The 15,650-nt window shown below is 37.2% G+C and overlaps 1 protein-coding gene across 1 annotated transcript; it reads left to right on the forward strand.

Annotated features, from left to right (window-relative positions):
- Positions 1-1,229: 1,229 nt before the first annotated feature.
- On the forward strand, positions 1,230-2,198 carry LOC128102221 (olfactory receptor 5T3-like). Its single transcript, XM_052725794.1, has one exon. It carries the CDS (start codon positions 1,230-1,232, stop codon positions 2,196-2,198), a length of 969 nt encoding a protein of 322 aa, XP_052581754.1.
- The last annotated feature ends 13,452 nt before the right edge of the window (positions 2,199-15,650 follow it).

Genomic DNA, 15,650 nt, shown 5'->3' on the forward strand with positions numbered 1-15,650 from the left:
TACATGATTTCCTTCTGATTCTAAAATTACATAAATTCTATTTCTTTCTCATACAGATATGAATGTTCAGTTTAATTTGGCAAGCTTTAGCACACTCTATATTGTTAATATGTATATTTACATGACTGTACCTATGTGTACATGCTTTTAATATTTTATAAACTCTTAGCCTATGACAGGCAGGAAGAAAAAAAAAATCACTGTGCAGAAATCACCCCATGAATGTTTAGTAGGTTCAATGAGTTGTGTTTTCTTGATATTTTCAGTAGAGATGCAAGGGATTTTTTAAAATTATTTTTCTTTAAAATTTTGGTATGAATTTCACTTTAAAATTTACCTGTGATAGGAGTTTGGCTTCTCGTATTTAAAAACTCAAAATATGAACAAATAATGTTTGATGTATTTACAGCACATAGAAGACTACTACACAGGTGTGTACTTCCCATTATAATAGTTTGAGTTTTCTCCTTTATTCACGAATCTTTGAAAATCAAAAGACCTGCACAAACAGAACCCAGTCAATGATAACATCAATGTACATGTTAAGTGGAAGAGGAGAAATTTTCATGGGATCCCATACCTAGACAGCTCTACAAGTAACTAGTTAATGATGGGAGGAGAATTAGCCTCTTCCAGGTACAAACCTGTCATAGGTTGTCCGATGTGGAATGGCCATGCCTGAAAGCATATACACACAAACAACAAAAATGGCACCAGAGGTTGTGTTTACATATTTACATTTGTAAGAACAACAATAAAACAAAAGTAGGCTATTAAGTTGAGAGTGTTGGTAGGAGGACATGGGAGAATTTTAGAGGTAGGATACCTAAAAGGGGCAAAGAAAGAAAGGGTATATGTCTGTGTGATGCAATTCTAGGTCACTTCAAGATATCGAAATACATACATACATATACTATTTTAAAAGAAAAAATGTATAATAAAAATGAAAATTTAAAAACAATATAATTTGAAAGGAATGATGGAAACCTATTTGTATAAAAATCTACTTTAAATGCTGGATTTTTAATTTTACAAATTAAACAAGTAAGTGTAATTATCTTTTTCTTTTAACTCATATAGTGAAATTTGTCTGCTTTCATAAAAACTACTTTTCATTGCCAACCTCATTATTACCAAGGAGGTCACTATGCCCTAAGAGCCAAACATACACAAAATGAGACAGCTTTTATATGGGACTTTTCATGTGCAATATATACATCAAAACCAAAATGGAAAGATTAGCATCAGCTATGGACATCCACAAGATTCCCATACAGAATGTGACAGAAGCTACAGTTTTTATACTCTTGGGCTTCACAGATGACTTTGAACTGCAGGTCTTCCTATTTTTACTGTTTCTTGCTATCTATCTTTTCACTCTGATAGGAAACTTTGGACTGGTTGTTTTGGTTATTGGGGATTCTCGGCTACACAACCCCATGTACTATTTCCTCAGTGTTTTGTCTTTCTTGGATGCCTGCTATTCTACAGTTGTTACCCCCAAAATGTTGGTCAACTTCCTGGAAGAAAATAAATCAATTTCATTCCTTGGATGCGCAGCACAGATGCTTCTCTTTGTTACTTTAGGGACCACAGAATGCTTTCTGTTGGCAGCAATGGCATATGACCGCTACGTAGCCATCTACAACCCACTTCTGTATGCAGTGACCATGTCACCCAGAGTCTACGTGCCACTCATTATTGCTTCCTATGCTGGTGGAGTTCTGCATGGTGCAATACACACAGTGGCCACTTTCAGTCTGTCCTTCTGTGGATCTAATGAAATTAGGCATGTCTTCTGTGACATACCTCCATTGCTTGCTCTTTCTTGTTCTGATACACACACAAATGAGCTTCTCCTATTATACTTGGTGGGTTTGATTGAGATCATCACCATCCTGATTGTTCTGATCTCCTATGGATTCATACTCTTTGCCATTCTGAACATGCATTCTGCGGAGAGTAAAAGAAAAGTGTTCTCTACATGTGGCTCCCACCTCACTGGAGTGTCTATTTACCATGGTACAATCCTCTTTAGTTATATGAGGCCAAGTTCCAGTTATGCTTCAGATCATGACATGGTAGTGTCAATATTTTACACCATTGTGATACCCATGTTGAATCCTATAATCTACAGTCTAAGGAACAAAGATGTAAAAGATGCAATGAAGAAATTATGGAGAAAATTTGGTTCATAAATAATATACACTTTTAAAAAAGGACAGAGTGAAATTAAGTTGTTAATCCAAATTTACATGAAATGTACATGGCTGCAAATTATAAATATTTTATGATTTTAATTATTAGTGTCTTACATATTAGAAATTATTAGTGCCTTATGTATTAGAAATTATTAGAAAACATTAAAAACATTAGAAATGTTTTAAGAACATTGATCATCTTTCTCATGTAGCATTTTTCACAAATGAATTCTTTCTTCTTTATAGCAAACTACATTGATGAAATGTATAATGAATATTTTTATGTCAATACTGTTCTTGAACATAATTGTGTGGTTTATTTTTGCTTCTCATAAGTAGAGGCTGGGTATTCAGCATCCTGTGATTAAATGATTCCCATTTACCTTACAGCAAACTGTTAGCATGCATTATGTCACATAGTCCCAATTCTAGAGTCCTTATGGAAGAATTCCTTTTTTTAAATAAATATTTTTATTTTATAATTAATTTAATTTTACATATCAGCCACGGATTCCCCTGTCCTCCCTCCTCCCACCTCCCAGCCTTCCCCCCGCAGTCCACCCCCAATTTCCACCTCCTCCAAGGCAAGGTCTCCCCTGGGGAGTCAGCCCAGCCTGGTAGATTCAGTTGAGGCAGGTCCAGTCCCCTCCTCCCTGCACCAAGGCTGAGCAAAGTATCTCAGCAAAGGCCCTAGGTTCCAAAAAGCCAGTTCATGCACCAAGGACAAGTCCCAGTCCCACTGCCTGGGGACCTCCTAAACAGTTCAAGCTCATCAACTGTCTCACTTAACCAGAGGGCCTGGTCCAGTTCCATGGGGGCTCCTCAGCTATTGGTTCACAGTCCATGTGTTTCTGGTAGTTTGGTTATTTGTCCCTGTGCTTTTTCCAATCATGGTCTCAATATCTCTTGCTCATATAATCCCTCCTCTCTCTCTCGCCAGTTGTACTCCTGGAGCTCCACCTAGGGTTTGACCATGGATCTCTGCATCCACTTCCACCAGTCACTGGATGAGAGTTCTATCATGACAATTAGGGTGTTCGGCCATCTGATCACCAGAGTAGGTCAGCTCAGGCACTCTCTCGATCACTGCTGGTAGTCTATAGTGGAGGCATCTTTGTGGATTTCTGGGGACCCTTATGGAGGAATTCTTAAAGCATATTTACCAGAAAACGTTCTCACAGGATGACTACTTGAGAAGTGATTTTGTGGGGAAAATCAGATTTCTTCCAATGAAACACTGCTTTGCCTCCCGCTTTATTTTATTCTTTGAAATAATCAATAAAAAACCCTAATCATAACATTGTAATTGAACAATGTTACTTTTAAAATCATTTGATACATTCATTCATGGTGTGTATGTGTGTTTGCATAGCATGGTACCTGGAGGAAAGTCAGAAGACAGCTTGGGGACAAGGGTTTATTCTTTCCTTCCACCATTGGTATCACAGAGACAAAATTCAGATCGTCAGGGGCAAGATTTTATCTGTATCACACACCTTTATCCACTTAACCGTTTCATAAGCCCACACTGGCTTTTTGTTTGTTTGGTTTTTCCTGGTCTATGTTTATCCTCATTTTTTAAAATTATTTCTTCTATATTTTGAGATTGTAGTATAAATTACATCATTGCCCCTTCCCTTCCCTTCCCTCCCGAGGAATCCTCCCACATATCCCTCTCCTCATTCTCATTCAGATTCATGACCTCTTGCTACAAAACCACACACGCACAACACACACACACACACACACACACACACACACACACACACACACACCAGAATATTTATTTTGAAAGTTAAATTGTGAATTTGAGATTCATGAAAATGATTATGTGACATTGGTTTCTCATTTCACTTGATCAGTCCATTTATTTCCACTGACAAGTGGAAAAAGTGTACTGAATGAGTTGATCCAGTCCTAGAAAGTTAAATGCTTCATGTTCTCTCTAACATGTGGGTCCTAGTTATGTGTGTAAACATGGATGTGCATGAGAGGAAATTAGAAAGGGGCCAGTGAGGAGGAATGCCTTAAGCAAAAGAGATATGAAAGAATAAAGGTAAAATGTAATGCAAGAGAAAATGTGACAGAAGAGGGAAATCCAACAGTTAACATCCAACTAAAATATACTAAAAAAGAATTAGAAGGAAGAGATCCTGACTGGCTGAATAATGATGGTTCTAGAAACTATGGGTTATTAGTGTCAGTTGTGTGTAGCTGAAAGTTTTTATTTAATAAGACCATTTCGAAATGTGTCTACAGATGTGGAATACACCCATAAGTGTCACTGGTTATAGAGGCCCCAGAGGCTCCAAAAATAATATATGCTCTTGCTATTTTTCTTGATTGCCCACCAGAAATAGATAAGACTCTATTACTGAAGACATCCTAGGCCCTACAATATGTAATACAGAAAAATCAAGCTGTACTTATTCTGAATAGTTTCTACTTGCTAGCTTAATCAGTGCTAGAAATTTCTATGTAGGGTAATAAGGAAGAATAGGCATCACTGAGATCTATAGTGGTACTGTGTTCCCCCAAATATTGTGCACCCTAATAAATTTATCTGGGGTCAGAGAACAGAACAGCCACTAGACACAGAGGATAGAAAATGGTGGCACTCATGCCTTTAATCCTAGCATTCCAGAAGCAGAGATCTACCTGGATCTCTGTGTGTTCAAGGATACAGCCAAGCATGGTGACTCATGCCTTTAATCCCAGAAAGTGAGCCTTTAATCCCAGAGAGTGATGGCAGAAAGCAGAAAGGTATATAAGGCGTGAAGACCAGAAACAAGAAGCTTTTAGCTGGTTAAGTTTTCAGGCTTTGGAGCAGCAATTCAGCTGAGATTCATTCTGGATGAGGACTCTGAGTGTTCCAGTCTGAGGAAACAGGATCAGTTGAGAAACTGGTGAGATGAGCTGTGGATTGTTCGGCTTCTCTGATCTTCCAGCGTTCACCACAATAACTGGCCTTAGGTTTGATTTAATTAATAAGACCTTTTAAGATTCCTGCTACAGAGATCCACCTGCCTCTGCCTCCCAAGTGCTGGGATTAAAGGCATGTGCCATCACTGCATGACTGACATCAACATTCTTTTTTTTTTTTTGGTTTTTCGAGACAGGGTTTCTCTGTGTAGCTTTGCGCCTTTCCTGGAACTCACTTGGTAGTCCAGGCTGGCCTCGAACTCACAGAGATCCTCCTGGCTCTGCCTCCCGAGTGCTGGGATTAAAGGCGTGCGCCACCACCGCCCGGCCAACATCAACATTCTTAAATTGCTGTTAACTCTACAAACTACAATGCCAACCTAACATGAAAGATGTACTCACCGATGCAATAGTGTTATGACTGTTATAGACTTAACTGACTGCTCTCTGATCAGAATTAATCAGAGAATGAGTCATTAGTCTACTCTTAAATACTGAATTATTTACTGGTTAGTGAAAGATTCTGGGAGAGAGGAAGACATTATCTTCACTTGTGTACCGTAGGTGGGCCCATCAGTCTCCACAATCACAGAGTGCTTTGTTTAATCTCATTATGTTCTGAAACAAAAGAGCAAATCATGAATTTCTCAAATGGTAAAAGGTAGAAAATCCTGACAGAGAATTTACCAACATGTCAGAAGTTCTTATCTAAGACCCTTATATAATTAAAAATCCCTTAAAAACAACCTCACAATTACATGCTATAGTAAACCACATGTAGTATTAGACAATATGCTCAAACTAAGGTATTCCAACTTTTTCTAAAACCCATACACTTCTCACATGAAAACTAAATGTAACTCATCCAAATAGGCTGAAATAATCTCTTTGTTTTCCAACATCAATTCAAAAGTATATTTAAATCCTATGGAAATGAGACACAGGACACATTTCTCTGAAAATATTGTTTCTCCGCCAGTATCCCAGAGAAATAAAATATAGTATATGCATCCAAAATAAAATGGTAAGGATGGCTAGTGACATGGGGAAAAATAAGAATGAAGAAATGTGTAAGAAGCACCAAGTAAGTCTAATACCCAGTTCTCAAGCAACAATAAAGTTAGACTGGAAAACAATTTTTGGCTGTGTCCACTAGGTCCTAATAAGGCTGGCTATTGTGCCATTCCACCCTCGGGCAATCTAAAAGTCATGCTTAACATAGAAGAGCATATCTGTCAGCTCTTATGTACTGAAGTAGTATGCTATGGCTTTCCCAGCCCCAGGCTTCCGTATCACACTGATGACTTGCCAGTCCTCAGATCTTCAGAGTTGTTCTGTTTCTGAGTTTCTATTAAGCATTATCATAGTGGAGGACCTCTCCTAGCTCTAGCACTATGGCTGTTCCTTTGTTCCATCATTTGGATTACTGTAAAGAAACAGCGATGCATCTATAGGCTTTTCACTCTCTGAGAATAATTATAATAATGAAGGTGTTCATGTCATATAAAATCACCTTTATAATAGGATGGAAGTTACTTTATCATATTAACTCATGTTATAGAACAAATGTGCCATAGAGTCATTTGTTCAGAGTGGGATGCAGAAGGCCGTGTCATGAATGTGAACCATCGGCTTTTTAGAGCATTTAATATAATTGGAACTTTAAATTCAGATCAGGACGTATATTGTACATACAGATTTCATTTGACAATGATGGAGTGCTTTTGAGCACACTAAAATTTATAGTTTGCTGGATTAGCAAATGACATTTTCATCATGGGAAGTTCAAGTAATATGGGGTCAGCTCACTCGCACCCAAACTTAGATTTTTAAAACCCCTGCTCCTGACTTTGAATAGTGCCTGCAGCAGATTGGCCTGGAGCATCTCTGTTCCTGCCTCCTGCCTCGGCCCAGCACATACTGCCAGGTGGGCCAAGTGCATCCCCGTAGGCTTTCAAGCTGCATGTGGTAGTGCTCCCCAGTGTCCACCCAACCCTGTTTTAACAGTGGTCCAGTCTTTTGAGCACCAGCTAGTATTCACATGTACCAAGTTGGAGGCTGGCCTGGGTGGGACTTTAACTCATAGGACAGTCAACTCCAGGAGCCTGAGTCAGACCTGAGTTAGCTTGAGCCAACCTACTTTGGTGCCATAATTACCACACCTACTGACGAAACCTCATTATTTATTTATACCAACCACAGAATCCTCTGTCCTCCCTCCTCCCAACCCCCAACCTTCCCCCCCAACCCACCCCCATTCCTACCTCCTCCAAGGCAAGGTCTCCCATGGGGAGTCAGCAGAGCCTCCTACATTCAGCTGAGGCAGGTCCAAGCCCCTCCTCCTTGCACCAAGGCTACGCAAAGTGTCTCAGCATAGGCACTAGGTTTCAAAAAGCCGACTCATGCGCTAGGGACAGGTCCCGATCCCACTGCCTGGTGGCCCACATCCAAAAATTTTTGCATGAACCAGCCATCAGAATATCAAGTCTATCTGCAGGTCAACCAAGATTATTATTATATTTACGACAATCTTCTGAGGATTTTAACTGAGGTAAATTATTTGATAACTTTAAACTTTAGATTGATAAATAAATAAATATAAAGTTTACAATTTGTAAACCATTTCCACACCAATGGCAGGAAATATGATGTAGGCAATTAGAAACCTGCTCATTTCTGCTGTGGATGGGATGCTAAGAGAAATAAGGAACCTAACTAGGATGGACACAGTTTTAGCTATAAATGTTATTAGTCTGGCAATTTATAACTTATCCTTTAAAAAGTGGTTTGATCATAACGTCAAAGACGAGAAACTGACTAAAATCATAATGACTTTGCAAAATGGTCATGAGAAATTTGCAGAAAGAACACAGGCTTTGGAAGGTAACAGTTTGTCACCAAGGAAGACAAAGCAGCCTTGACAGATAATGTAAAATCTTTAGAAGTATATACAAATGATGAGAACAAGAAACTAACTGATTTAATGAAGGCTCTAGACGTCCTCACTGTTCAGGAGGTTCAGACCCTGCAAAAGTCAACTACTAATAGATTCCAAGCCTTAGAAGAACTTATTATGACTGATAAAAAGAACATTCAGATACAGACAGAAGAAGTTAGAGGGGAGTAAACCTCACTTTTACATTACAAAATTAGAGATGACCTGCCTAGGGTTGTTAGCACACCTACCATGATTTATCCTGTTACTGTTTATAAAAGGCCAGCAAATAACAATTATCCCAAAGGATATGCAGACTGAAAATGTCAACCTATATGTCCAGATTTAAAAAAATATTAAGGAAGCAATAGTTTCCTATGGTATGCATTCAGTATATGTGAGGCAAATGTTGAGTATGTGGTCCTCTTGAAACAGAATCACTCCAAACGACTGGAATCAACTAGTCTCAGCAGTATGAGAACATGATCCTCAGTTAGAATCAAAAAGCTGGTTGAGAGAAGCTAGGGCCTTTGAACAACAAAATAAAAGTAAAGGTTTTGAGATTTCCCAAGATCAAATACTTGTCAGGGGCCATTATGCTGATGCAAATAGTCATGCTATATTTGATGAACACACCTTGTTCCTATGCTATATAGCAGCCTTAAATGCTTGGTACAAAATTCAAGAATCAGGAAAAAGAACTCAGTCATATATTAAAGTTATACTGTTATGCCCAGATTGGGACCCCAAAGATAACCACCACAGACCTTAGGTTCAGAATGCAATTAGCATGGTTTATTTCTGTTTGTTCACAAGCAGCGGACAGGGAAGCTAGATCCAAAGCACTCACTCGTAGTTGTGAGGCCAGGAGGAACTTGCTTTTTCTTTGTGTGGCTGGCTTTTTAAAGGCAAAATCCACAAGCCCTTCAGGGGGGTTGGGGGAGTTTTGCACGGGTGCAACTCGGATTGGTTTATTTTTATCTCTGTTCTCTTTTAATTGGGTGAGGGTATGTAACCTTTGAATTTACTGGTTGGTGGTTACAATTTATTACTTTGGGGGCAGTCCAGCACAAGTCCCAGGCTTTGTCCTTGAGCCACCATGGGGGCTGGCTGGCCAAGCACGGACTGCACATAACTCTAAGTTGGTGAGGGGCCCCAGAAAGTAAACATCTGGCTGAACTTTGAACAGTCTTTTGTTCATGGCCCTCCCAGAAACTGCTTGCTCAAGTCTCAGGAAACTGAAATTGAGGCCTGATCTCTGAGAGAAGACTGAGCAGCCTGTTATGGCATCTGCTTGGTCCTTTCAATACAAGGCTCAAAAGAACCCTTCACTGACTTTTTGCAGAGATTGACTAAAGCTGTAAATAGAATGAGATCAGATCCAGAAGTTAGATGAGTACTAATTGAATCTGTGGCTTTGAAAATGCCTATTTATAGTGTAAAAAAATAATTGGACTTTCAAAGGTCAGATAGACAAATATATCCAATACACAGTCAATATTTAGTCTCTTAACTATGATGATGAGACTTGGATAGGAGAGGGGATTTCCAAAGGTCTAATAAGACTTCAAAATGTTAATGTTTTAATTGTGGTAAACCAGGCCATCTATGAAGAAATTGTAGACAGGGCATTCCTAGAAACAATGTTTTTTTCTAGGGATGACCCAAATAAAAGGCCCTAGCCTTCTGGATTACCTAGAAGTTGTGCAAAGGACAACATTGGACCAATGAATGCAGATCAACAAGAAACAAGCAAGGCAACACTTTACCATCCAGAAATGCCTTGGGGGGGGGTGCCTCTCACAGTCTCCCATGTCAAATGTGGTCCAGTCATTCCCAGTCACTGTGGAGGAAACTCCTCCCCAGAACAATTAGAGGATCCAGTGCCTATTGTAAAATAACATACTGCTCTGGATGGTAGCACAGCAGTATGGAAACCTAAAAAATGATTTTGATTTAAAGCATTAACAATTTTTTTTTTCAGAAGTTTGGAAACCTAAAAATGATTTTGGTTAAAAGCATTAACATGATTTTCCCAGAAGTCTTGATGTATATAGATTAGAGAGATGATTTTAACATAATGAGAACAATTTTTAACTTTATACTTAGAAACAACCAAAGGAAACTTAAAATCTTGAATTTTAGACTATGATAATACTAGTCAGTGTTTACCAGAGCTCGACTGATAGTTTATCAGAATTTTATTGATTAACGTTAAAACTCTGAACTTTTTAAATCTCAGTATAACAGGAGAGTAGCAAGAGAAAGAAATCTGAAACATTTTTCATTATTTTTACACACCTCAAATCAATTTCTTTTATCTGACAAACTTTGTTCTTGAACTTTAATACTTTTCTTTTCTTTCCTTTTTTGAACTTTTAAGGATATCAATATACATTTCTCTCTCAGAGGAATTAGTCTGTTCCATTTTTATACTTCTACTTCTCACTTCCCTTACCAACCCTTTTATTATATTGAGTCTGCAGCATCCTTAGTGAGGTCCTAGCTGTGGTGAGAATTAGGTAGTTGCCTCTTCTTTTTGGAAAATCCTCAGGAGGTGCTTCCATCTTAGACAGTCTCCAAGAAGAGCTGTGACTTTACCCTGGAAAGTCTTCTTGATTGTCCTTTCAATATCTCTGTTCCTGATGTACTATGTATTGATGCCTGGAGAGCTAGCCTCCAGAAGCACAGAGATTGAAAGGAATTCACAGTGTTGGCATGTATTAGATTTTTCTATCTGAGGAAGTCAAAACTTAACTCTCTGGAGCCAGTGAAAAAGGATCTCAATCCTTTTTTTATCTTTTCTTTTTTTTTTTTTTTTAGTGTGTTGTACTATATCTATAATGAATCTTTTTTATTTAGGCTCATTATGGCTCATAGCTTTTTAAAAGTTCTGTTTTATACCTATAAAGAAATCTTTTTTCTTAAACTCTTTAAGGACCATGACTTATTTATAGTTCTTAACTTTTCACCCCATTCTAGCTCCTGGTCTATTTATTATCCAGGGGTCTCAAGAAACCCTTTGGGTGAAGTCCAATCCTTACTGCAAGTAGATTACCTCTTCAGGTCTGTGTTCTGGGTGCCAGTATGCAGGTAGCCATCCCTGGTGGTGAGCATATCTCTGCAGAGGATATAAGGAGTTCATGAGGGAAGGAAATGAGCCAAGCCATGGTAGCAGGGAGAATCTTGCAGCCTGACTAACAGTCAGAGTGCTTCTTTATTTATACAGAATTTAGTAAGCAGGGATACATTCATGATGTTCTAAAACATAGATCTTATCATTTTTGGTTTTGGACATGTATTTCACTTCCTTTTGTTCATATTTTAGTCATCATTAATAAACTTTGACAGAACAGATTTATTATTTACAATCCTTTTTCCTCAATTTTTGACATCATTAATAAATAGAGTTATCATTTTTATTCATTCACCCTATCACCCTATTTTTAAGAATCTAGGGGCAAATGACAGCCTGTTCTCAGGCTGGTAGCTCTGGTTGCTTCAAGGTTGCTAGACCAAAATAAAATCTTCAAGCTACCCTGAGCATTTCACCATGTCCCAAGCAGTGTATTATTAACTCTTAATGGTCAGAGTGCCCAAGAAAAATCCTCAGGCCAAAGCTGCTGCAGCAATTATTTGAATAGACTTCAGATTCAAACTGGGAAACTGAGTCAGTTATGGGTTCCCACAATTCCTCCTTTTTATTTATTTAAGACTCCACTGAGTCTCTCTTAGGTCTTAGCCTGTCTTAGGTCATACCTTACCACACTCCAATCTTACCCATCATGGGAGCATGAATTCCATCATTCATGTTCTGTCTTAGGGTAAAAGGAAGCAAAGAAAACGTACCTGTCTTTGGCTACCAGCCTCTGGTATCAAGTCAGAGAAATGTGTAGTTTTACTCTGTGGAGATCCAAGCCCAATCTCTATAACTAGTTCACAATCAGCTTGAAAATCATAGGCAAACAGATTATGCCTGCTAAGACACATGCTCCAATAAGTACAACACTACCTAAGAGTGAAGTAAATGATGACCTTAATGAAATAGCCTTTTTAAATTGTTCTAAAATATCATCAGCTGTTTTAGCTGCATCAAAATCCAATTTAGCCTTTTTTTAATTTCTATAATCTCTTGATGTAATTTAGCCAAATCTAAGGATTCATTAGAATCCTGCCAAATTCCCTTAAGATGTGACTTAACTCTTTCCCATTCAGTAGCACTTTTATAATACACAGAAGATGTAACACAAATCCATTCATAATTAGCATGACATTTCAAATGTACTCAAGTTTTTAGGCTTTAGAGTTCATCTTCCAAAAATTGTACCACATCATATAAAGCATTCAATTTATGTTCCATTTTCACATCTATATCTTCTTGAGTCTCTAATGTCATAGAAACCATCATAGACAATTGATTAACAAACCCTGCTGTTTGAATGGATTGAGATAAAGCCACTGAAGCAACAGTAGTAGTAGCAAGCATAGTAAAAAGAGCTGCAATTCCTGCTATAACAAATCCAGCAACATGATTTTGTCTACTTAAAACTTTCTTGATTTTTTCAATCATTTATAACCCTTTATCATCAAACCATGAATCACTCATATATACTGGTAATATTACAAAAGAAGGTTCTTTTAACACTATTATATGAGTGTGATTATCCATTTGAGAAATACAATTAGTCAAAATGCAATTAAGACATGATACATTAAACATAGAAACAGTCATAAAAATATTTGCTTCACCAACTAAAAGAACATAGGACATTTTAACACACGTTAAAATAGTTCCTTTTAAAGGATAAACAGGTTTCAAGCAATTAGAATGTCCTGCCACTGTTTCCATGGTGGCAAGTCTCCAAACATAAGTTTGTAGAGATCCAGTACTGGAATATAAAATTCCAGCTGACAGTCTTTGGCCCCAAGATAGAAGTCTTTATAATCATCCTGATTTTTGGACCAATCAAGAAAATACTATTGTGTACCTGTGATGTTATACTTTAAAGGAACAATGCCAACACATCATCTCAATAACAAAGTTCTGTTAGACTCTTGCAGTTCTTTTGTGCATGGAGGAAATCATTGAGGGAGTGAAATATTGCTTATTCACTTACCTTAAGGAAGCAATAACTTTGTATAATGTGTACATTGTTTATGATGTCCCAATACTCATTTTGGAAACACTCTAAGACATGCCTCCAAAGTAATATTTTTTTTGTAAAACACACAGGAATGCCTCTACCATATCTAATACAAGAAAAATTGTGAGCCATCTGGAACTCTTGGGTGGCAGGTCTATCTAAAAGCCTGGTATCATTACTGCATCCACAATTTATTTTCCTTCCTAAGTTGCAGGATGTAAAATTGGTGGATCAGGAACATAGACCCAAAAGGTCTGTGGCATCTCTAGATGGTCATTAGCAACATAAGGATCAGCATCTCTCTGCTCCATACAATGCACTCATCTTTCAATCAACCAACAAGCTTCATTTTCATCCTGTGAAAAAAAACACAGACATGCCCTCATCCCCATATTAAACAGGATCAGAGCCCTTCCATAAACCAAGGATCTTTCCATTTAACTTGAGCAAATTTTGTGGCGGTGCCTTCATGCCAGAATTGATCAGCTGAAGATTTTCCAGCAGCATCCACATTTAAAATATTTAAAACAAGAAAGGCCTGATTCAGTATATTATGTGAAGACTGAGAGTATAATTCACTTTTTTTTAATTTTTAAAGATGTATTTTGAGGCTGCCATGAGCTCTTTCAATGATACCTTGTCCTTGAGTATTATAAGGAATACCTGTTTTATGTTCTATTTGTCATTGAGAACAAAATTGATAAAAAGTTTTACTAACATATCCAGATCCATTATCAGTTTTAATAACTTTTGGTATCCCCATATAGGAGAAACATTTCAGGCAATGAGCAATTACATACTTGGTGGCCTCACCAGTTTGAGCAATGGCCTTTAAAAATCCTGAATAAGTATCAATTGTCACATGCAAGTATTTCAATTTTCCAAATTCTATAATATGAGTGACATCCATTTGGCATAAATGATTAGGAAGAAGACCATGAGAATTTACTCCAAAGTGTGGTACAGTCAAATATTGAGGACACATAGCACATTTCTTAACAATTTGATGATCAGTTTCTTTTGTTAAACCAAATTGTTTTCTTAAGCTTTTACTACTTTGATGATGCAACACATGTGATCACTGAGCAAGCTCAACTTGAGATAAAATGATCAACTGAGTAAATTAATCAGCTAAAGCATTACCTTCAGCCAAAGGACCAGAAAGATCTGAATGTTCTCTAATATGTCCCACAAAATATGGCAATTTTCTTAGATGAATGACATCCTGAATTTGTTGAAATAACGTGTTTATTTCCTCATTAGTAGTTTTAATATAAGAAATAGTTTCTATAACTTGAAGAGCTATATAAATATATTGGACATCTGTATATAAATTAAATAAATTATCTTTCAAAACTTAAAAGATCATTGCAACAGCTCTCAATTTGACCATTTGAGTTGAGGCAGGAGTAGTTTGAACTACATATCCTTTACAATTAATCATATAAGCTGCTTTCCCAGTAGAAGAACCTTAAGTAAAATCCAAAGCAGCATCTTTCACAGGAGTATGCATTACTACTTTAGGAAAAATAAAATAATGGATCTGAGCAAACTGTAATAATTGGTCAGCAGGATAATGATTATCAATTTGACTCAAGAATTGAGCAAAAGCAATTGCCCAAGAATCATTAATTTGAAATAACCAATTAATATGTTGTCAAGTGAATGGCACACTAATAGTTTCAGGCTCTTTGCCAAAATATCTTCCGGATTCAACTTGACTCTTGTGCATGCTACAGCTTCATAATATGGATATAATACTTTAACTGGTGAAGCATGAAGATATAACCATAAAAGAGGACCATTTTGCCATAATACTGCTGTAGGAGCAAGTCTGGTGGGCAGGATATATGCTTGCCAAGGTTGATCATAATCAATATAATGTACCTGTTGATACTGAAGAGCATTCTCAACCTGTGAAAGAACCTGTCTTCCTTCTTCAGTTAACTGTCTAGGTGAATTAAGATCACTATCTCCTTTTAAAATATAATTCAAAGGTTCTAAATCACCAGTAGATAACTTTAAATAAGATCGTAATCATTGAATTTCTCCTAATAACTTTTGAAAATCATTCAATAATTCTAACTCTTCTTTTCTAATTTCTAATTTCTGAAGGTTTAATTCCTTGGAATATAATATATATCCCCAATACTGGAAAGGTGGCTTGAACCTTTTCAGGGGCTATGATTAATCCTACTTGAGCCAAATCTTGTATTTGGCCATAGGTAGCTAATGAAATTCCCTCATCCTTATAAGCATCCTTGTATCCATATAATGAATAATATAAACTTGTGAAAACTGAGTCCTAACTTGTTATATAGCTTGAGCTACAAACTTTTGACATAATGTCAAGCTATTAGCCATTTCTTGAGGTAAAACTTTCCAATGAAATCTTTTCATTGGTTCCTTAAAGTTTACAGAGGGAAATTGAAAGAAATCTTTGATAAT

This window comes from Peromyscus californicus, unplaced genomic scaffold (genome assembly GCF_007827085.1).
Source record: "Peromyscus californicus insignis strain IS unplaced genomic scaffold, ASM782708v3 Scaffold_7__1_contigs__length_154581171, whole genome shotgun sequence".
Lineage (NCBI taxonomy): Eukaryota > Metazoa > Chordata > Mammalia > Rodentia > Cricetidae > Peromyscus > Peromyscus californicus.

Bases quoted from the DNA above. Each gene is read 5' to 3' on its own strand.
- LOC128102221 (XM_052725794.1), top strand. From the start codon at position 1,230: ATGGAAAGATTAGCATCAGCTATGGACATCCACAAGATTCCCATACAG.